At 39.5% G+C, this 23,688-nt stretch overlaps 1 protein-coding gene across 1 annotated transcript in view; it reads right to left on the bottom strand.

Moving 5' to 3' along the window:
• Nucleotides 1-23,688, bottom strand: part of DYNC2I1 (dynein 2 intermediate chain 1) — a 54,284-nt gene that overhangs the window by 17,587 nt on the left and 13,009 nt on the right. Inside the window, exons 6-17 of the mRNA XM_065399083.1 lie at nucleotides 22,951-23,018; nucleotides 20,635-20,695; nucleotides 10,263-10,328; nucleotides 9,047-9,091; nucleotides 7,375-7,579; nucleotides 5,227-5,329; nucleotides 4,037-4,166; nucleotides 3,218-3,329; nucleotides 2,793-2,887; nucleotides 2,346-2,475; nucleotides 1,146-1,318; nucleotides 472-634 (exon numbers count right to left, since the gene is read on the bottom strand). Coding sequence (XP_065255155.1) covers nucleotides 472-634; nucleotides 1,146-1,318; nucleotides 2,346-2,475; nucleotides 2,793-2,887; nucleotides 3,218-3,329; nucleotides 4,037-4,166; nucleotides 5,227-5,329; nucleotides 7,375-7,579; nucleotides 9,047-9,091; nucleotides 10,263-10,328; nucleotides 20,635-20,695; nucleotides 22,951-23,018 — 1,351 coding nt within the window. The remainder of the gene's footprint in view (nucleotides 1-471; nucleotides 635-1,145; nucleotides 1,319-2,345; nucleotides 2,476-2,792; nucleotides 2,888-3,217; nucleotides 3,330-4,036; nucleotides 4,167-5,226; nucleotides 5,330-7,374; nucleotides 7,580-9,046; nucleotides 9,092-10,262; nucleotides 10,329-20,634; nucleotides 20,696-22,950; nucleotides 23,019-23,688) is intronic.

Here is a 23,688-nt window from a genome sequence, read left to right on the forward strand (position 1 = left end):
AAGGTATGTCTATGCTGTAGCTAAAGACAGACGCTTTAACACACTAAAAACAGCAGTGCGGCTGTGGAGGCTTGGGCTAGCCACCCAGTATGTCCCCAGGTGGTTGAGTAGGATGATATTCGGATGGCTAGCCCAAACCACTGCCTAGGGCCACACTGCTCTTTTTAGTGTGCTAGCTAGAGCAGAGCTAGTTCATGTTTGTCTACCCAGGCTGGGACGCATGCGCCCACCTGCAGTGGAGATATACGCTCAGTTCCTCTCCTGATACACCTCTCGATTCCAATCCTTTGGTGTGTAAATTAAGGCAAATGACATTCCTTTACACCCATTACTGACGTATAACTTTTACCATCTTATATATCACCTCTGATTTGGCCAAACTAGGTTAGCAAGAAGCTAACATTTCTTATCATAATTTATGACACCTTAATTGAATGTGAAAAGATCGTTCAAGATACATATTATACTAACCAGTAGAAAATGTTGGAGCTCTAAAAATCCAGTCAATTTCATTTAACTTCATACATTGATGCATCCTTGAGTCTTCTCGGAGATCCCACATTACCAATGAACCATCCATTGTTCCAGCAAATACTAAAGTTGCTTTACTGGGACTAAAGCAGCAGCATGACACCTACAAGGTAGGAACAAATATACTAGGTTTATAATTGAAAAGGAGCTAAAGGCTTGATCCGCTCAATATATCTGTGTTCTTCCAACCCACATACGTCCAGAAAAGCTAGAGATGCTGGCTCCATGGCAGGCCAACGTAGGCTGCAGAAAACCTCCTATCTCCTCTCCAGAGCATTGCTGTATTGTCCCTACCCACAGTTGCAAAGCTGATAGGTATAATTCCATTGCATAGGAATGGCTGGGGAGACAGATGGCTCATTGAAACCTCTGGCCCAGATTAAAAAAAAAAGAAGAAATCTGTAAAATGAAGTCAGGGTGAACGTAGACCCTCTCTCAGCTCTCCAATATCAGAGTGTGGAGTGGAGTGGAGTGGGGGTATTGTTTCACTCACTGGCTTCAACTGTACAGGATTTATAAAGAAATTTTATACACTATACCATTACAGAACAGCACAATATGCATCCAAAAATCATTCATTCAATAGGCAATTGTGTAATGACTAGGAACTGTACCTCTGCTTCACAAACTAAAACTTTCTGAGGACTGGAGGGCTGCCAGACATTCCATACACATACGACGTACTTCCTGTCCAATTGAATAGCACCTGGCTTTTCAGGTAACCCGTGAACAGAAAGCAATGCCTGCCTCTGAACCTGAGAGACGTGCAAACAGGACACCTTTCGGCCTAAGTCAAAATAAAAAAGGAAAACTTGTTGAACCTGAGAGAGAATAATTAGTTGCCACAGCCACAACCTAAGAAATTAACAAGTCATTTCAAAGAAAATTTTAATATTGCTGGCAGAGTGCATTTGCTGCCAGAGCATGAAAGAAGAGGGCATAGGGAGAGGGAGAGAAAACCATTCTCTCCTGTCCCAAAATGGGCTTTAAATGAGGAAAGTGAACAGGAATGGAGAGAAAACTGAGCCACTGCTCTGCTCACTGCCTGGAGGCAAAGAATCTGAAGAACTATTATTTTGAGCACAACCAAGTCCTGACATTCTCATTAATAAGTCTGAGATGATTATGGTACATGCTGGAAGAGACACTAACATCTCAACCAGGGAATGGGCAGAAGAGGAGAGGGTACAGGATGTAGAAACGTAGGTATTTGTCAGAACAAAATTAATTTTTCTTGCATATCTCATTTTGTAGTAGGTCTTTCCTTCACCCAGTTATGACAGTTTTAGTTTTTTCATTTAAATTTTTGTAGTTTGCATGGAGAAAGACACAGCTTTAGGGTAATACACTGTCTTCCATGTGTGTTGTGTTCTAGACATATCAAGCCATATTTTAGCAGTGCAACATGGTTGCTTTGCCCCACATTTTTAAGTAAATTGAGCTCAAACCCCAACTAAACTAACCTGAGGAGGATCATTCCAGTGCAAGGGTGATCTTTCAGAGACAGAGAGCCAGTATATTAAAGAAAAGAAGGTGTGGCCAGGCCATCCCTATGAATGACATACTGACTCTTGACTGCATTTTTGGCCTCTTGTGGTCATTTGTAGCCACGGTCCTCTAAACCAGCATATGGGGAACTGCTCTACATAGAATTACTGCAGGATCAGAGGAATGCAAACGTGAGCTTTACCTCACCTTTACACCCTGACATGTGCTCTCCACAGATCAATCAAGCACAAGAGCTGGCAGTTCATGTAAAGAAGAGGAGTTCACTTTGTCCACTAAAAAAAAGGTGTGCAATAAAGTTCTCTTACCATGGAGAAAAGGTAGATTAGTATTTAACTGGAAGCAGCTATCACTAATAGACAGACTGGTTTGTCGAGATCTTAGATTCCACCTGGGTTGTGTTGCAACTCGATCTTCCTCAAGCAAAACAGCAATCACCTTTCAAACATAATTAATTACATTTATAGAAATAAAAAAGACCATTCTTATATTTCAACTTTGCTATCTGCAACTTTCAAAACTATTTTGATGAGTTTAATAGCTTTTGATCAACTCTCTTGCTAACTTCACTGCTTTGCAAAATATGGGTTTAAGAGGGATGTATGTTTTACACATGCTTTTTTCTGTCCCTCTGCACAGGGTTGAATCTCACCTGTAATGAATATTATTCAAGCGTACCTAGAAAGCACAGGCATTTTAAGTGATCCATCTCTCCCACATTTTATATATGCACACTTAATGAGGTAGAAATGTACCTGACAAGCAGACCGGAGGAAGTTTGTTAATCTCTGTGAATCAATCTTAGGTGTTACAGCAATATCTATAGACACATCATTGCTGCTTCTGGGACCTGTAAAAAGACATGAGGTTACAAACAGGCACCAACATACAAAATCAACTACCAAAGGAAGTTCCATGCTCTATGAAACATTTGAGAAGGAGAAGGGATGATAGCAGCCAACTTCTCTTCAGCAGCAAAGATGCTGAGTTTGGAGACGCTGCTGGGGGCATACTTCTCTTTCCAGCAGAAGCAGGGATCAATCAAGCAATCAGTAAATAAATACATAAATAAATAATAGCAGTCTGTCTCATTTCATGCTCTAACAGCAGCAGTGAAAAAGAAGGAGAGGAAGTTTAAGTATTTAAGGCCCTAAATAAACAAGAGCAAAGGGTTACTCACCTCCAGATACAAGTACACTGTCTCCTGGATGTTGTGTCCATTTTTCTAGAGTCTCTATTTCATCCGTCTGAACGTCTCTCTCAAGATTATCCTCATTGCTCTGAACATACGCCTAAATATGAAGATAAAATTATTAACATGACAATGCCAACTCTGAGCACTTTCTTGCTGCCACCAAATAGCTGAAACTTAATATAAACAGTAATTTAAAAAAACTATTACATTCAATATTACTGTCTTCTGTTTGTAAGTTAGTTTCTAAATACATACACATATTGTGCTACATATTAAATTGAGAGTAAATGCATTTTTAATTATTCATGTTTAAAATCAAATCTTTGAACACATCTACCAACAACATTCCAGAAGACACAGAATAGACATTATATCATGCTTGTAATCTTCAATGTCAATAGTATTTTAATGCCTTTGACACACTTAGTTTAGGATAAATATTGGAAAGCTTGAATCTCTTGCAAATATTCTGAAGACTCCTGTGGTTTTGCAGCTGTCCTTTATGTTAATAAGCACTAGTCATCTAAAAATATTTATGAATGTATTATGTATTGCCTTGCTTCCTGTTGCCATTGTATTATCTTTCCCGCTATCCTCCCACTTCATATACAAATTCCTCTAAAAATTAGAGAGCTACTGACTGCTTAGGGTCATTCTTGACATGGTTTTTCTCTTGTCAAAAGTAATTAAAGTGTTGACATTTACCACCCTCCTAGCTAATGTAACCACTGGAAGGAAAATCATTTTCCAGGATAAGAATCTCAGCTTTCAGGATTTATATAGTCTTAAAAGCCAGGTACTTGCCTGTTTAGTGTTTGTTTTTCCAAAGTTCCTGATGTACATGTCATATTCATTCACTGGAGGCAAATCCAGTAAAGAAAAACTTACTGAGAAGTCCAGGTCAATTAGTCGGAGCAGTTCTGAACTGCGTTTCCTTTACAATGAATTACAAAACAAAAAATAGTTAAGCTGCAAAATCTATATGAACCCATGGCATTTTAGAGGAAAATGGCATTACACAATAACGTACTACAGATCTAGCAATCTATTCACCTCTCCAAGCAAATGCATGGAGTTCCATATCAATGCCCATTGATATTAAAATGTATATCAGTGTAGAAACTCATACAAGGAATGGCAATATTAGGAATTCTAGTTTATTGTGACATGAGGGTAAAGATAATATATGACATCCAAGACCTGACTGCAAATCTAGGGAAACTTATACTACTAATTAGACTCTAATTATTATAGGTATACATAAACCCAAACTTTTAATAGCTAAGGAGTGTTTGTGTCCAACTATTCAAAGTGATAAGTTAAGCCACAGACCTTACTGAAAAGCTATGGAAAAACTACCCTTCCTGTGATATAATGGATGCACTTTACGTTCTTCAAATAGTTAGGATGGTGGGAAGTACTCCTAAAGCCATGTCAAATATGCCTTTTTTATTAGTTAATAATATTCACAATTTTTCCTGTGTACACACAGGGTAGTCTACACAGGCTGCGACAGCAAGACTCCCAGCCCGGCTAGAGCTTAGGCTCTGAAGCAAATCCCCCTCCCTATGCTTCAGAGCCTAAGTTCCAGCCCGACCCGCAACATCTACACAGGTATTTTTAGTGCAGTAGTGTGATTCTGAGTTTGTTGACCCTGTCTGAGAAGCTCTCTGCTGTGGACTGTGTAGACAAACCCACACTATATAGATTCTATAGAATAGAATTGATTGTTCTTTGTTACACTTACTCAAAGAAATTATTTTAATATTTCTTTAATTTAAAACAAAGCATGCAAACGGGATTTAATTTAAACCAAATCATCGTAGTTGATTAAGCAATCCTTCATCACATGTAAAATCAAATATTATTATATAAAATATTATTTATATATAAAATATTACTAAAGAGTATTTCAAACATAATGAAAAGAATTTACATTTTAGATGGTGAGCTACCCAAACAGCCACATGCAGTGAATTTTTAATGCTGCTTACTTCTGTTTACTGGCCATATTTCGGTTACTTTGCCGCTGGTTTGCTGTTTTAAAATCCATGAACATTCCACAGAGAGAGCCTCTGGCAGGAGAATCTTGCCTTTCTGTACGATATTACAAAATTTTGTGAGTGAAATAAATAAAACATTAAAATGTCAGATAACAGGAGGTATAGCAATCAACAAAACATGTATGACGTGCAGCTGCCAAAGATTAATTATGCAGGTAATAATATATTTGCAGGAAAAGGACTGGTGCACTGGGTATCATAACTTTACCAAATATAAAGCAACTAATCTTTTTTCCTTTACTGCTGTTCCTTTACTATTCAGATTTTTATTTCAGCAGTCATCTTTAGTGCTGAAAATGTTTCTTCTCTCTTAAAACTGTCCCTTCTTTCCACCATGAAAAATTCCCCAATGTACATTAAGAGTTCAAGGATCAGTGACAATACTCTGCCTCTAAGATGGCCCTGTTTAAATAGTGATTATTAGGTCAGATTCAGTCAAGCTGGCACAAGGTGGTGTGTAAACTACACCTCCCAATAGCAGGTTGGCTTCTACAGCTGAGGCGGAATCACTGATGGAGCGGAGACACGGCAGCCCTTTGGAGACATAAGCCACAAGCTGAAAACTACTGCTCTAAAGCCAATCTAGTCAATGAACCAACTAAAGAGCTAGAATCCATGAACTCTTAAATTCTAGTTCCAGCTCTGCCAGTGACTCACTATGTGGGCTTTGAAAAGTCAATTGATGTCCATGTCTGATTCACTATCAGTGTCGACAATATTTAGCTACCTTAGAGGAAGATTGCTAAAATTTGTTAGATAATGTTTGTAAAGTGCTTTTAAAATGTAAGATGCTATAGGAGTGCTAAGTATCACTGCTATAGCGATTTGTAGTTTACATTAAATCAAAAAGATTTGTCAAAATACATCGAGTACTCTACAATTTACAAGAAATCAAAATTTGTGCAGCGGGTGTTACAAGGGAACTTCCAAATCTAATCTATAGACGAGTGTACAGTAGAAGTTGAAGCAGGAATCGTGAGCTTCTGCAAGGAATACAGGAAATCTGCACTACAATATATTGATTCTTATACAGAAGGCTGTCACAAAACCTGCCCTCTTTTAAGCTGCATATGCACTAAAAATTAGGACCCATATTTCCACATTTATTGCCTTTTAATAATTAGATCAAATCTACTCAGTTTACAAGTAAGAAGATGATTTTTCTAACTGCCAAATTACTACTAACTCAACCTGGAATCTCAAAGTCAAGCTGAGTTCCGACAAAGATTCTGTAATCAGACTTTAGTTAAAAATTCAGTTGATGCTGCATGATCCAGAGAGAATTCCAGTCACTCTTCCATAGCTGTATTGTCCCTGAAGTACTAAGAGGAGGAAAAAGTAATAAAAGTGCTTCTTATAGACTCAATCCAGCATTGTGATCTGCATGGTTGGACTGTGCGAAGGTGAATTGGGGCCTAACGGTAGACATAGTCAATAAACTAAGCAGATCTGTTGAGGAAGAGGTTGTCATTTTACATAGTCACTTTTCACAGCAAAAATATACTTAAAAGATGAATTATAAACCAAAAATAAAAAATTGTATTTGTGCTCTTTTCATAGAATCATAGAACTGGAAGGGACCTCGAGAGGTCATCTAGTACAGACCACTGCACTCAAGGCAGGACTAATATTTTTATTTTATATTTTATAATAATTTTATCATAACTTTATATTTTTTCCACCAGTAAAAGTTTTTTTTTCTTGTTTTTAACATAAGAAATATCAGGTCCTGACTTCTCTCTTTCTGTTGGAGGACGTTAAGACCTTTGAAAGACTGGGAGGGTGACATCACAGGAAGCTGAAACATGATCTGCAGCTCTCCCAGCCCTCCAAATGAGGGAACAGGGTTATTAAGTCTCGGCCTGTATACTTCACATTTCAAATCATTAGTAATATCTTTGAAGTTTTGCTTAGCTACTTTAAAGTTATGCTGCTTAGCCACAAAGCTAAGTGATTTACTGAGAACACTAGTTTTTTTTGCCTTTAATGGAGATCTTTAGAATAAGTTGAAATATCTTGTTTGCACAAAAGCTGCTATGCATTTAATAACAACACTTAAGACTGAGCTCGATCACATACCCATGGTTGGTTCCTTTTCATGTTCTTTTTGAAATTGCTTTGGTAGTAAGGTACCAATCCTCTCATTTTCTGCATTAATTGCTCTTTGAATTTCTTCTATTTCAGATTTTTTGGAAACAGGGATCTCTCTTAGTCTTTCTTCTGAGTCTCTAGCCTCACTATCATTGTCTTCATCATCATCGTCATCAAAATCATCTTCATAATCCTTTAAAAATAACACTACTTTTAATAAATGTTAAACATAAATTAAATCAAATAATTTAAATCATATCACTGGTGCCTGTGTCAAAATACTGTTTGTCTTTTTTTAAAAGATGCTTTAAAAAAAAATCCTATAGCTCCACACAATGAAGAGCAAAAAGAGTTCAAGAGCAATGATGCATGAAAATGGCCACAAATCCTCTGATCAGGAGTCATTTAAAAAAATAATTCTTTAATTTAAATAAACAACATTCTCTTAAATGCCTGTGATAAGCTTATCTGGATAAGCCACACCCAGTGTCTTGGAACAGAAAAACAGTACCAATTTTTTTTTTTAATCTTCTAAAAAAACTTTGTAAAGTAGAATTTCTGTAAAGTGCGTATCATAATAATGTATGTGCTGGTGTGTGGTGCTATAACTGTTTTATTGACATTTCTTTAAGGTGAGCTGCATAACTCTTTGTGGCTTTGCACATATGAGTAGTCATCCCCGACTCATGCCAATAAAACCTTTATATCACCACACACCATTATGTATTCTATAGCAACATGGCATAAAATGGTCATATTCATGATGGAATAAATATCTCTATTTCTGCAACCAATGAATAAAATGTACTTATTTTGCATCTTTCACTTCATCTTCTCTTTTCCCACTAATCTATATATGCTAGGACTATGACAAGCCAAACTTCTTAAACACTTTCTAACAGCCATCATTATAAAAAAAAAAAAATCAAGTTCCCAAACCTGCAAAGACTTAGGCCCATATTTAACTTTAAGCACAAGAGTTGTCCCACTGAAGTCAAAAGAGATATACCATGTACATACAACGTGAAATTGTGGTTTGACTGAAATCAGTGGGGCCAAGATTTCACACACAGACCCTAGATGACCACAGTCCACAATTTGGTTGGACTTGGCTAGCAATAAAGCTCCTTGAGGCATACTTTTCTTCTTTACACAACTTTCTTGGCTAAATTCTGGTAAATACAGCTGGTAACCTCATTTTATTCTTCTAACCAAACTGCAAGTCCAATAAAAGAAATTAATATATTTTTTGTAAATTAATAAACTGAACACATTTTGGTGACCTACTGACATGTCAGACATACATGTCAAATTTGAATTTTTCTTACAATCAGCAGTCCATAACAAGTGAGTAGGCCAAAATTCAAGACTTTTACTCAAAAAGGTTTGAATACCTGAAATCTAGTAAGACAGAATGATGATCCTTTGAAGACTTCTAATGGAAAGTCAAAGTTGCCCCCCAGTTCTACCCACCCTCACCCCACCCCCCCGACTCAGAAATTTAACTTCTGATTAAGATAAAAGCCTGGCAAAAGTCTGAATGGGCCACAATGTTACCAAAAAAGTAAAAGCATAAAACACAAACCATGCTATATTTGTTATTACAGCAAACACAAGTTACACTTATGAATTATTACAAAAAGAATAAACTTATACATACTTCAAAATCATCTTCATAATTTGTCAAATAATTATCACTGATTTCCTAGAAGGGAAAATATAATAGTAGAATAAATTAAGCCATTATATAACTTTACAATCTTTTATTTGCCAGAACATAAATAGTGAAATTATGTTCACTAATAAAATTCAAAAATATATTTGTAAAACTAATTACTACAAAGTCAGATCATAAATGGAATTACAGAAATATGTAGCAATAGGTGGTGATGATGGATATACAACAATAATTTAAGCACACAAAAAAGTAGCCAACTGAATCACATTCTATGAATAACAGCTTTTCTTAAGATTTTTTTCGGGGAGATTAAATGTGCTGTTTGTATATACTTTCAACAAAGCCCCTCACAAAGTTACTGTAGCCTTCATATTGGTATAACAACAGAGTAAAACTGCCTTATTTCTCAGAGAACTAGACAGGAACATTCCTGTCGCTACATTAATTATAACTGGGTTCAAAGCTGATTAGTAATAAAGTAATCCAATTGTAAATTTGAACTAGGAAAAAGAGAGCCATGGATTAGTGGCCAAACAATAAATCTTCATTTAATAATAACTTCATCTAACAACATTACAATCTCAACTAAAAACAATACTGGATTTACTGAGAGAATAGTTTATTCTTACTGAAATGAATGACGAGGAGTAGCTGTGCCTGCAGTTCTTAACCCATTCCCCTCCAAAAGCCACCATTTCTCTAAATACCCTTATCTGCTTTAAAAAAAGCAGAGTGACACATGTACCAATTTCTTAATTTTTATATCTGTGCTCCTCTCCCCTCCCCCTCCCCCCCCGCTATTCTGTTTTATTTATTCATAACTTTGACTATCAAAATGAAAGGGATTTAAAAAGATTTCAAAACAGCAATAAAATTGTGCATTTATGAAAAAATGTACAATACAACACCAGCACTTTTGACAATTCACATCAATGGCCTACAAATTACTGGGTAGGGTCGCGTATTTTCAGTGCAATAAAAACCTAGGTCTCTCAATAGCTGTTAAAATCATCTAATTGTCTCCCACAATACAAGGGTCTGTGCCAGTTTTTGATAACTGTATACTAATTAAACTGCATAAAAATACTATGCAGAATTGTATGGGAAAAAAATGGAATTTAACTCACAAGGAAGGCTATTTGATACTTCCATGCTCTCAAGAAATCAAGAGAAAATAAAAAATATCAATTGTCCTTACAAGTTCTTCCTCACTTTTTTGCCTCTGCATAGGTTTCCATGCTGACACATGTTCACCTTGGTGTGGCTAATGAATCAAAATATAAAAACAATAAGAGAAAAGAAGTGAAATGTGGTCCTGAACTAAGTAACTGAAAGATCTGATTGTAAATATATTCGTATTAATAATTTTTAACATTGAGCATTATATCATGCTTGTAATCTTCAATGTACTTTATAGACATGAAAGGCTGGCTGTGACAAACCTAATACAGCCATCCAGAGTAGTAAGGGGCAGTAAGACTCCAACCCCACCTCCTATACAGCTTTGTTAGAGCTATCTGGATCCTGGGTCTGATACCTGTGTGCAGCAGGGGCCTGTATTCCAGCTGCTTCTCCAGACAGCAAACAAGTGTGGGAACACACTCACACTGGCCAATGGTACTGGCTTGGAAAATGAAGGGAAGTAAGCTGCACCCATTTAAGAGCTGTTAATAATTACCTTCCCCACACACACACTCAGAGTAATGGCTAGTCTACACTAGAAGTGTTACAGTGGCGCAGCTGCATTCATGCAGCTGCACTGCTGTAGCACATCTGGTGAAGACTCTCTATGCCAACAGGAGAGAGTTCTCCCGTCGTCATAAAAAATCCACCTCTGCAAGAGATGGTAGCTATGTCGGCAGGGGAAGCTTTCCTGCCAACATAGCACTGTCCATACTGGTGCTTAGGTCGGTATAATTTACATTACTCGGGGGTGTGAATTATTCATACCCCTGAGCGATGTAAATTTTACCGAAGTAAGCTCTAGACCAAGTCTAAGAAACATTTGGGGGGAATTGTGATGCTAAGTCAAAATTCCTCCCAAGACTATTCCTGGGGCAGTGTATATTATGCACCACTCCTCCCACAGAGCTGTGTCTAAGGGTACAACTTAGCTTAGAGTAACTAAAAATAAAAATGTTTATGAAAACAAAGCTTGAAAAGATATGACAAAAGGTATGTGATCACAAATTTTAAAACTGAACTAATGCACTCACACAAGGGGGCAGTGTTAAGCTTAGCACTGCAGCCTTAATCTTTCACTGCTGAGTACTTACTGTGCAGTCTTAACTTTACACTAACACAATTTTTGTGTATATAATGTCTTGCCTTTCCATGAGGCAAAGGAAAAGACCAGAAAAATGAATTACTTACCCTACAGTAAGTGTGGTTCTTCTAAATGTTGCAGTCGGCATGGATTCTACTTTACGGGCACGTGCGACTACTATATGTGAGATTGGGTCTTGTGAATAGCAGCGTCTGTTGGGGCCATGCACATGCCCTGTGCCTCGTCATGCTTTCACATGGTGAGATAAAGGGTGTGTGGCCACAAACTTCCCTCAGTTCCCTCAAAATTCAAAGCCCAAGTTTCTGAGGACTCCCAAAATGTGGGGATGGAAGGCATGTTGTGGGATCCACACTGACTACATCTCCTCAAAGAAACACAGTTACTGTAGGGTAAGTAATTGTTAATTCTTCTCTGAGTACATGTCAGTGTGCATTCCACTGTAGATGACTGGAAAGCAGTATCCAATCTGGATGGTGGGAACTGGCATCAGAGCTAGCCTTTATGTCAAGGGCATAATGTTTAACAAAAATCAGAGGGTTGCTCCATGTTTGTTTGTTTTTTTAACATCTCAGATACTAGCAAGTTTCTAAAGCAGACTGAAGAAGATGCCTCTCTCCTGGTGGAGTGTGCCTGTTGTTTGAAGGGAGAGGGTCACCAGCTAACTAATAACAGGTGAGGATACACTGCATCATCCACTTAGATATTCTCTGTAATGAGATGCGTTGGCCTCTCAATGAGCCAGATATAGCCAAAAGAGTTGAGGACATAGTCTAAAAAGTTTAGTCCTGTTAAGATAATACAGCAAAACCCTTGAAATGTCGAAAGTATGTCATTTTCTTCTCTCCCCGCATCAAGTGTGGTTTTGGGAAGAAGACTGGTAGGTTAACTCACTGATTTACGTGAAAATCTGAGATAAATTTAAGGATAAATTTAGGGTGTGGTCTTAGCACCACCTTGTCCCTATGAAAGAATGGGTAAGGAGGTCCAGGCATAAGGGCTTGGAGCTAGCTTATCCGAAGTGATAGCAACACTGTCTTAAAGGTAAATGATATATCGAACAATCCAGCAGTGGCTCAAATGGAGGTTCCATGAGTTTTAGGAGGGCGATGCTGAGATCCCACGTACGAGTCATCTCTAATAGGTGGGAAGAAGGCCCTTGAGGAATTTTGATACCGCCAGATATGAGACAGCCAAGTACAGCTGTCTTGTATCATGACACACTGATATTGCTGCAAGGTGGACTTTGGGAGAACTAAATGCCAGTGCAGCATGCTTCAAGTGTAGCATATAGTCTAGGATCTTTAATCTGAACTCACTAAAGCAGTGGTTCTCAACCTGCGGGCCACTTCCAGCCCAATCAGCACAAGCTGTAGCCCATGTGATATCCTCAGGGCCATACAGGTGGTATATATATATTGTATGTATGCAGCCCACATAACACATAGAGAGCTGCATATGCAGCCCACGATGGTAAATAGGTTGAGAACCACTGCACTAGAGGCACCAGTATATTGGATATATTACAATATGTTTTCATTTGGAGGAGTAGGTCTTCCTAGCAGATGGTTTTCCACGCTGTATGGGGATTTCTAGAACCTATCGAGAACAGTCTGTCAGTGGTACTCAATCAACCAATATCTAAGCTGTCAGATGCAATGACTGCAAGTCTGTGTGCAACATCTGATGGTTGTTCTGAGATCAGGAGATGGATGGGAGACCAAGCAGACGTGTAGGTGGTCTGACAGTCCAAATTGCCTCAGCCAACAGGAAGCTATTAGGATCAGTGTGGCCCTGTCCTGTCTGACTCTAGATATCAGGGGAATCTGAGGAAAATAAATAAATAAACAAATAAATAAATTAATAAATTAATGGAGATATCCTATCTCCTAGAACTGGAAAGGACCTTAAGGTCATCGAGTCCAGCCCCCTGCCTTCACTAGCAGGACCAAGTACTGATTTTGCCCCAGATCCCTAAGTGGCCTCCTCAAGGATTGAACTCACAACCCTGGGTTTAGCAGGCCAATGGACACCACTGTAGCAGGAAGGAATCTGGCAAGAAGCCCAGGTTCATACCCCCTCCTCCCCCCCGGAGCAGAAGTTTGGGCATTTGTTGTCCTCAGTGGTGAATAGATCTATTGAGGGAGTTTCCCCCAAGAATATACCAGCTCTCTAGATGTATGTAGCAAACACTCATGGTTGGTTACGTCTTCTTAAGAAGCCTGCCAGGTTGTTGCTGGCTCCTGGAATATGGAGAGCCAGTGGTGGTTACCCTGTGGTGATGGCATCAAGTCCACAGCTTGATGATTTCCTGGCAGAGAGGGGATGACCATGCCCCTTCTTACTGGTTTATACAGTGCATTGTGGATGTGTTGTATGTCAAAATCTGCACTGTGGAGTTCCACAAAACCAGCAGGAATACTATGCATGCCAGCTGGATTCCCCTGAGTTCCAGGATGTTCATATATAGTTTCAAATCATCCTGGAACCAGGTTCCTTGCACCTACAGATGATTCCTGTAATGAGCATCAGAATCAGGAATGGGGTGAGAAGTGAACCCTTCTTTGTATGTTCTCTGTGTCCAGCCACCAAGCGAGTACTTGTAGGACAGAGTGGGACTCTGACTCTATTGTTTGTGTGATACTGGGAGGGGATTACATTGATCTCAGCCATATTATAATGGCCACAGCTGAAGTCTAGCAAGTGGCATCATACGTACACATGGATTTGTGGCCTAGTTACCCCAGAGATATAAACACCATCATCATCGGATTTGATTTTAGGTCATTTATCACTGACTCGAGACCCCAGAACCTGTTCTCTTCTTGGTCTAGAGTCCATCACGACTCCCATGAACTCTGTTGTTTGTGATGGTATGAGAGATGATTTCTCATAGTTCACAAGGAATCGTAGTTAGGGAACAGAGAGAAGTCATACTCTAGGGGTATTGTGGTCTCCTGCTGAGACTGCCTCTGCCTCTGGGACTGCCCTGTCAGGTCTGGGTAGACATGGATTCCCTTTCTGCCACCACTGCCAGGTATTTTGTGAATAGTCTTAGTGCTGTGGAGAGTTCAAAGGGCAATACCCTGTACTGGTAATGGTTGTGAATTTTAGTTACTTCATATGGACCAAACAGATAGCTACAAGGAAGTATGCATCCGACAGTTTCAGAGCCATGAACCAATCTTGAGCTTGAAGAGAGGGATTGATGGAATCAAGCATTACCAACCTGAACCCGAGGCGATTCTTGTTAAGTCTCCTCAGGTTTAGGCTATGGCAAAGACCCTTTTTCTTCTTCAAGATAAGAAAATACTGGAAATAGAAGCCTTTTGCCTTGAATTCTGACAACACTTCCTCGATGGCTCATAGACAAAGCAACGAAGCCACTTCTGTTTGTGACAGGATCTCATGAGAAAGGTCCCAGAAGAGGGGCAGGAATGGGGAATGAGGAATGAAACAGAATAGGGGGGCCATTAGCACTAATCTCTAGGACTCATCTTTCCAATGTTATGGCAGACTATACTTGGAAGAATGGGACAAGGAGGTTTCCGAAGGTCATGCTCTCTGGGCTGGTCCAGATGGGGCTCCTGACAGGCTCATCAAATTTGCTGACACACTGCAGAAGCCAGGTGCATTGCTATAGAGGAGGAAAGCTTGGGACCCGTTGTACCTAGCTTCCTTCTTGGCATGATTATCATTGTCTGGTATAATGATATGGCATCCTTTGTCCTCTCTGGGATGAGAGTACAGCTTGTGGTATGGGGTTCGTGTATTAATCTCCAGGGAGCGCAAAATGGCCTTAGAGTCTTTTAAGGAGTGCAGAGCACAGTCTGTCTGTGCAAAGAACAATTCCATGCTTTCAAAAGATAAGTCTGCAACAGTGATCTGTTATTCCCTGGGACTACCTTGTAGCCCTAAGGGTTAATCTGCTTGTCTGTATAAATATATCTTTATTATAAAATGAGTATTTGATGTATTGGATTTATAGATTTATATTAAAAGTAAGTTTAGCTGTAATGCAAGAGACCTACCTACAGGTTAAACTCTGTATGTTAAAACTAATGCGTAGTTAACACCTTTTTGAGACCCTTCCCAGGAAAAAGTAAAATTAGGCAAAACACCCACGCAGATGTCTAGAGAACTTTACCTAAACCAATAGTAAAACGGGGTGGAAAATGAGGGGTTTTGCCCACATTCTAACGTATTTACCACAAGTGCGTACATACCTGTCATCCATACGCACATGCATACTAGCCTATGGGTAAGTGTACCCTAACATTTCTGTGGGGGAAGAATGAAATATGGGCATAAGAGGGAGGATTTCCGATTAAATATCTTATAAAAAGGCAAGCAGCTTGCCATTAGGGAGGCAATCTACCCATCTACCTACTCCTGTCTACTCTTCACTGCCTCCACCTTTCAACTATGTATCGATACTACTCATCTTCCACACGACTATTAACTATTGATAGGTCGTTCTTCATTCTTTTCAAGACTATAAGTTAAAAAGGGATTTAATCTCATTTACATTTTATTTAGATAAGGCATATAGAGTTAATTTAGAAAGCAAGTCACTTTGCAGTAGCTTCCTTTACTAGAAGTGTGAAAAACGCCCAAGGTGTTGCCAGCACCAGATTATTATCAAGAACAGGGTGTGAGTATTAATCCATTTTGCAGTGTATAGCCTAATATTCTCTTAAAGAACTGTGATACAAGTGTAACTCTGTAATTCTAACTGTTTTACCATTTACTTACTATCTTCATTGATTTTAATAAAAAGTCTGTATGACTACATCTGTTTCTGTGTAAACTTCCTGTCACAACCCCGAATTTCCTTTTATAAACTCTGTGAAGCCTGATTCAGGACGAACTCTATCTTCTGATTAAACAAATTGGCGAGCCAAATACCCATACTAATTAATATTCACAATAATTATTAAACGATTAAAAACAATAAAATTATTAATTAATTAATTAATTAAAATTAAGTGGATAAATTAAATCAACACTATTAACCTACCCCAAATCAGGCTACAACCTTACGCTTGAAGCCATGATGCTCTGTGCATAGTTATTGCAATGGCCATAGATCTGGCAATGGTGTCAGCAGCATTCATTGCTGTGTTTAGGGCTGTCTTGGCCACAAATAGGCCTTCTTAGATTATTTCTTTAAGCTTTTCCTTGTTCTAAGGTAGGAGCTTTGATAGAAGGTTTTCATTCTACCCCAGGTCAAAAAATCATACTTGGCCAGAAGGACCTGATAGTTTGCCACCCCATAATTGGTGAGAGCCAGAGGAACAGGCTTTTCCCAGAAACAAGTAAAGCTTTTTTTGGGGGGGGGGGGGTCTTTGTTCTCAGGGGATGGAAGCATTTGGATCCTTTTCATGAACTTAGTACTGCTTTTCCACCCTCTTTGTGGTGGGTGTTATTGTGGCAGGTGTCTGCCATAAGGCCTTAGTGGGACTGAGCAGTCCTTCATTTATCATAAGGATGATCCTGGCCGAGCTGAAAGTTGTCAAAATGTGGAACAACTTTTATGAAATTTTTCTTTTATGATAGATAATTCTATTTCTAGAGTGTCTGCAATTCTCATGAGAAGTTTTTGAAATGATTTGAAGTCATCCCGCACTAGTACTGGTGCTGAGGACACTTCTTTATCAGGAGATGAGGATGAAAGGTTCTAAGGTGGTGAAATAGGATGTTGTTATTGCAGTGGCTCCAGGTCTGGTGGCTCTTAGTATTCCTCTCTATCTGGTGTCAGGGATGCTACTCAGGAGAATGATCTCTTTCTCTTCTTAGAATGTAGTACAGATCAGCTCCTAGTAGCATATGAGGACAGCCTTCAGTAAGCCCAATAAGGCCATAGCAGCATGCCATAAGGATATGGCTGGTTTGTGTGATATTAGTCAGTCTAATGCCATTCTTGAGATGATGGCAGCTAAGCCCTATAGGGAGAGTCAACTAGTTTTTCTACAGTATCGCCCAGAGATCTCGGAGAAAAGGGTTCTCTACTTGAAGATGAGAAGATATGTCCTGGTGTTGGACAGGAGGAGCAGATCTCCGCTAGGGATGGGACCAAGGCACACAGTACTCTTGGTACCAGTGTCTTCACAGGTATCAATAGGTGCCTCAGTATAGAGGTCATTTCGAGTTCTTCCAGAAGCTCATTTTGTACACTTTGTTTGACTGTAGGCATCAAAACCAAAGGTTGTGTCACCGGTGCTGGGGTTGGTGTTAGTGACATTTTTCTCTATGCTGCAGTGGTAGGCTTCTCCCTAATAATAGCTCTCAAAGCCATGTGCGGCTTAGTGGTTTTCTCCACAGAGACCTTATGTGGTCTATCCTTGTGGGATGACACTGCACTCTAGAGTTTCTGCATACATGTCTGAGGCGGACTCACTTTGTGCCAGCCTTTGGTAATAGAGATACTGGCATTGGTGTCAATGTTGTGGGTTTCAGTGCAAGTTGAGTGAGTGCAGGTGCCAGATCTTTTCTCTGTGCCATTTTCTGCATGCTGGTTTTAGGCACTGTGTGTCTGCTAAACAGGGTCCTCAATGAAGTTGGCTTGTCTGGTATTTGTCTCCTCCAGATCGGAAGAGACCTTCATAGGATTGTTCCAGTAGATGAAGCTTCAATCACAAGTCCTGCAACTTATTTATGTGTACTCAAAGAGAGCGACTGGCATGCCGAGCATCTATCTGCTGTATGGTTCTCCCTTAAAACAAAAGAGACACATGCTATGTCCATCTTTTAATGGAGTTAATCTGTTACAGGAAGGGCAGAGCTTGAAGCCCACAGGTTTAGAATCCACTATGTTCAGGTGCCCTCTACAGAGAGGTCTGTACAGGATGGGATGTATGTTGGGGTCAGTATAGGGGTGTCTGATTGTAAAAATTCTGTTCAGATGGGTCAATTTCATGGTAGTTCTTTCTAGATGAGTCAGAAGAGTTCTGAAGTTTTAAAATAATTTTGAGACTATCCAGCCAGAGGTAAAGACTAGTGGGCCAGGTACTTGCCAGGTTCCATCTCACTGCCACAGATGGTAAGAGGGGAGGGTTGTGTTCACTCCACTCTCTATGCCTTTGCACAGGAATATGAGGAGACACAGGGCATATCCAGAGCCCTGATTGACACTGCTATTCAAAAGACTCTGATCTGGTATACATGAAGCACCATGTGCACCTACAGTGAGATCTACACTGATACATAATCAAAAAAGTTCCTATTCCTGCCTGGCATCTTGGGCTTTATTACCAACTGGTATAGCTTAATGCAACCCTGAGGCCACACTAAGTTACGTCTGGAACCAAGTCAGGCATCAGAGGGTGCCAGTATTGGAGGAGACCAGAGATCCTGCACCAAGCACAGTTTGATCAGACCCAAGCTTCAAGGCCACGGTACCTACAGCAACATTGGCTTGTCCACGCTGTACATATGTAGCATGTTCTATTTCTATTATTTGTCAAGAGTACCTTACAAAATACTACATAAGTGCCAGGTGAGAAAATTTACACTGCTGAAGGAACCTTAACTTTTTACTTTCCTCAATGTTTTATGACCTGACTTTTAAAAAAATAAATAACAACGTAATCTTAATGTTGCAGTAAAAAAAGGTTTGCATTTAATATTCTATTAAAACCCACTTACTAAAATTATGTAGGTTACTTAAAAATGGCACTAGTTCATAAATGTTTCCTTTTTAATTGGTTTATAATACATCCTTGACCATCATTCTTTACTTCTGGCCTGAACCAGATACACTTTAGTCAATAGGAGTTTATCCATTGACTTCAATAGGTGTTGGAACAAGATCTACTTGCCAAAAAGTAGGGACCATAATTCTACATATGTAGATGCCAGCACAGTATTCCAAAACAGAATTTTAGATTTATTGGATGCTTCTGAGATATAATCTCAACATTACAGAATTCTATCCTCCATAATCTTGCTGTTTGAAATATGCTAAAATGTGTCAATAGTTAAAAGTTCTGTATTGGTGAATTACTGGTATACAAACCTGGGTGAAATAAGTAAATAACTGTTATGGTATCAGTTCTGGAAAATTCCTCTAATTTATTTTGATCCACATGAGCCCTGATCCTATTCTTTGCATATTTTAATTTTTTTCATCCTTCCTGTGGCAACTATTTTACTGGATAGTTGTGAATTACATTGAGGGTCTCATGACAGAGGGAATAAGATGTTAATTTCTTTCTATTTAGCTAAAATCACATTTTCTCTGCTTATATCAACTGCTTAGAGGAAGAATGGAATTTTTATATTGTATATAAGTAGATGGGTTTTTCATGCAATGTATCGTTAGAAACTTCTCCCACCTTTGGAGGGATTTTTTCCCCAAGTGTGTAAGATTTTGAAAAAACGTTGAGTAAGGGTGGGACTCACAAAGACACTTAGGAACCTACACCCCAGAGTTAGGCAGCTTGGCCTAATAGGCGCTGAAGTCCCCATTTTAAGCTCCACTGCAACCCATAAAGTGCCTACCAAACTCTGCAGGTGCCTAAATTTTGAAGGTAAAAGTTCCCTTGGCACCAAAATTTCTGCCTCTGGGCATATCACTGGGTGGCAGGGGAAAAGTGACTCTGTAGCCTGATGGTTAGGACACCCACCTGAGCTGTGGTAGACAAAGGATCCAGCCCCCTGCTCCACTTATTCTTTAATTATTTATCCACAGTGGAGTAGCTTCAACAGGAGTAATTGAGGGTGCACCATATCAGACTACCCAACAGCTCAATGGTTAGAGCACTCTCCTAAAAGGGGGAGGCCCCTGTTCAAATCCTTTTTCCCCCTCAGGAAGAGGGGGGAATTGAGTCTGGGTCCTCCCATGTCCCAGGTGAGTGCTCTGAGCTAAATGTTATAAGATAAATTCCACCTTCTCCTCCTCCAACTGTTTTGTGTTCAGTTATAGGAGCCTGCCTGACATTCTCACAAGAAACATCTTAGGTGCCTAAGCCAACAAACTTTAGGAAAGAAATTCCTGGTTGTGTATCACTAGCAGAAATAGGCACCTCCCTGCAACCTACACTTAGGCAGGTATCTCCATAAGAGGGGCACATTAATAAAGAATAAATCAATTTTCCTATACTTCATCCTGAAACACCAAAGTTATTTAAGAAATCTTTAACATACATACCAATTACCATATCTATTTTAATCATGTCATTGTGTTGTGATAATTTTAGTTGCATTACATATAGTAACTACTATACTATATTGCTAATTCTAACAAAATCCCTGTATTCTAATACTCCAAAACAAATAGTTTTACCCTTTGGCTTGTGTCCTCTTTTTTTTCCCTTTCAATGCTCTTTCCTTTATCTGTTGCATTCCTAGAAATAAACGGAATATCACTATGAATCTTCATTAAGTCAGAGGAAAATATTGTGTTGGGGGAAAACAGTTATTTTATATTAAAAAGTGCTGAAGCCTTCCAATAAACTTAAATACTTCAGCAACAAAACCTAACAGCCATTGTATTTGTAGCTTCTTTCTGCAGGCCTCAGGTGATGATGTGAACCAGTGTTTCTCAAACTGGGGCCACCGCTTGTGTAGGAAAATCCCCTGGCGGGCCGGGCCAGTTTGTTTACCTGCCCTGTCCGCAGTTCCGGCCGATCGCGGTTCCCACTGGCCGCGGTTCACCGCTGCAGGTCAATGGGAGCTGCTGGAAGCGGCAGCCAGTACGTCCCTCAGCCTGCGCCGCTTCCCGCAGCTCCCATTGGCCTGGAGCAGCGAACCGCAGCCAGTGGGAGCCGCGATCGGCCGGACCTGCGGACGGGGCAGGTAAACAAACCGGCCCGGCCCGCCAGGGGCTTTCCCTACACAAGCAGTGGCCCCAGTTTGAGAAACACTGATGTGAACCAAGAGCCAAGTGATCAATCAGCAAACAATTGCACAAACACTGCCCAGATACACTGCCTGACATGTCCTATTGCTATCCTTGAGTGATAATTATCGAAAAAGTTAAGAAGAAAGAGTTAGTCCTGTACGTTTACTGAGTATTACTGACATCATTGTCAGTAAAACAAAAATGCCCCAAGCCTGGCAATGTTCTTTTATGCTGGAGATAAGAGATTTACATTCAAACCTGGTCCTTCATTTTGGGGTTAGGAGAAGTGAGGAGGCACCACAGTCAGCCCCTGAAGAAGAAAAGAAAAGCAACAATTTGTGCTGCTCTTTAACTGTCCTTCCAATTATTCTGGAGGCAGAGTTTATGGATTTAAAATGGAGAAAGTCCAGCCCTCTTCAGCCGAAGTAACAGGACAGTTCTCGAGACATATTATGGAACAGCCTTAAGGGTTTGAAGAAAGAGAGGAGAGAAAATATAAGTGGGATGGATTCCCACATTCCAGGGGAAAGAAACCCCTTTAGTTATATGGGCTTGAGAATTTAAAGTCAGAAAGAAAGTTTACTTGCCTATAATTCTGCTTCTCTGAAGATAACATTCTGACAAGTTTCTTCACTCCTGGATCATATCTTTATAGTGAAAGACTGGTGAACTCCCTCAATTCTTAAAGCAATTTTGTCTATGAGAATAGGGGTGGCAGAGTAGAGAGCAAGCCAGGCTGTTTGCTGGCCAGCTTGTGCCACCCCGATAGATATAAATACTGCTCTGGCAATGTTTCAGTCATTAACTTTGATGTACCGGAGGCAAAACTCCCAGGATGATAAACTGGCCAAGATCAAGAGGACCTGACTAGAATGTTTAGGCACCGCATTTATACCTAGTAGGGATGTCAGATGAAGGCTCATGCACTACCTCACTACCCTCAGAAGTCAGGAAATCCTGCCAGTCTTTCACTAAAGAGCTAAGCTAAAACCCAGCAATGAGAATTCTGCCTCCAGAATGTCTAGAGTTATATTCCAGAAGGCTGTGTAAGGATTTGACATGGCTGATTCACTAAAGAATACAAGGAGAACTGTATTCTACCTTTATATACTACCTATGTGTAAACTCCATGATCACTAGAGGAAATATCACCCAGATCTTTTATGCCTCCTTGTCAAGATAAATCTAGACCCTTTTCCTTGGAAATCTGTATGTATAGCCCTGAAGTTGCTATCTAATTAATAATTTAAATACCACACCAGACTTGCAGCTAAGAAGGACATCTACGATTCAAAGAAACAATAAAAGGTGTGCTTCACAGTTTACCACCTATCCACATGACTATGTGATAAATTATCAGGTGACAGACAAACAGATGTCTGGCTCTCAAGGTTCCCGGACTGTCTCACAATTTAAGTACAAGGATCAAATTAACCTATATTTTGCAAGTCTGCGTCTCACTGCTCTGAACCAAAAATCAAAAGAATTCAACAGGAAAGAGAGCCTGAATATGCTTTTTAACAAATCACCTTTTTTAGGGCATAATATGTAGATTTTGTAATAATTGTAATGTTCAAAATGCCTCCCGAAAGACTGTAATGCACATCATAAATTATCTGTAGTCAAAACATATTTATTATTGAGTGACAACAATGTGCTTAACAATGTTTGGGTAGCGAACTGCACTTTTCCTTTCTGACTTTCATACAAACAACATATATTGTACAATATATAATAACGTTAAATATATGAGTGTACCTTTCATGCTGATGGCTGGTTTCTTCTTCTTCTCTTAAGCTCTTTCCTTGTTTTTTATGCTCACTGTTCTGTAAAAAATTGAAAGACTAGCATAATTCATAGTATTCACATTGTCAGAAATCTTCTGAGAAATAATGTATATGAACTTGTAATCAACTATTAGCAGCAATATAAGAGGTGGCTGAGAAGCACTTATATTCCATTAACAAATCATGGTCATCATGCACTATACATTTTTATGCTCCATTTCTTGTAGGAAGCTCTGCATGAGGCCTATCAAAGAGAAAGTAATGATGTTAAGCAAAGAAAATAGATAGCTGAAACATCAATTAAAGAAATGCTGAACATGTACAGAGAACTTCTCTTGAAAATGCTGAACTTTTGCAAGTGATCCTTAAGGCAACATCCTGCACTATGCTGTGTTTGTGCACAAAGGGAGGAGAGGGGATTGTGAACATCTTTCATTTGTGCAACCAGCAGGACTGGCTCACCACATAATGCTCAAGAACCTGAGGGGAATCTGGCTGACTTATTCGGGCTGTGGATTAGCACATATGTTGCTTTCATCGGTACATATTTGATGGAAGCTTACAGTGCGCTTGTTCAGAGCGGCAGCCAAGTACACACTGCATGTGCCTCTGGCTCTTTTTTAAGAATCCCTGTAGCAGAGGCTCTGCCACTGTCTCTGCTTCCCATGCTGCACCTGCCAGGGTGGGATTTATCACTTAATTTCTGTAC

Source organism: Emys orbicularis, chromosome 2 (assembly GCF_028017835.1).
Source record: "Emys orbicularis isolate rEmyOrb1 chromosome 2, rEmyOrb1.hap1, whole genome shotgun sequence".
Taxonomy (NCBI): domain Eukaryota; kingdom Metazoa; phylum Chordata; order Testudines; family Emydidae; genus Emys; species Emys orbicularis.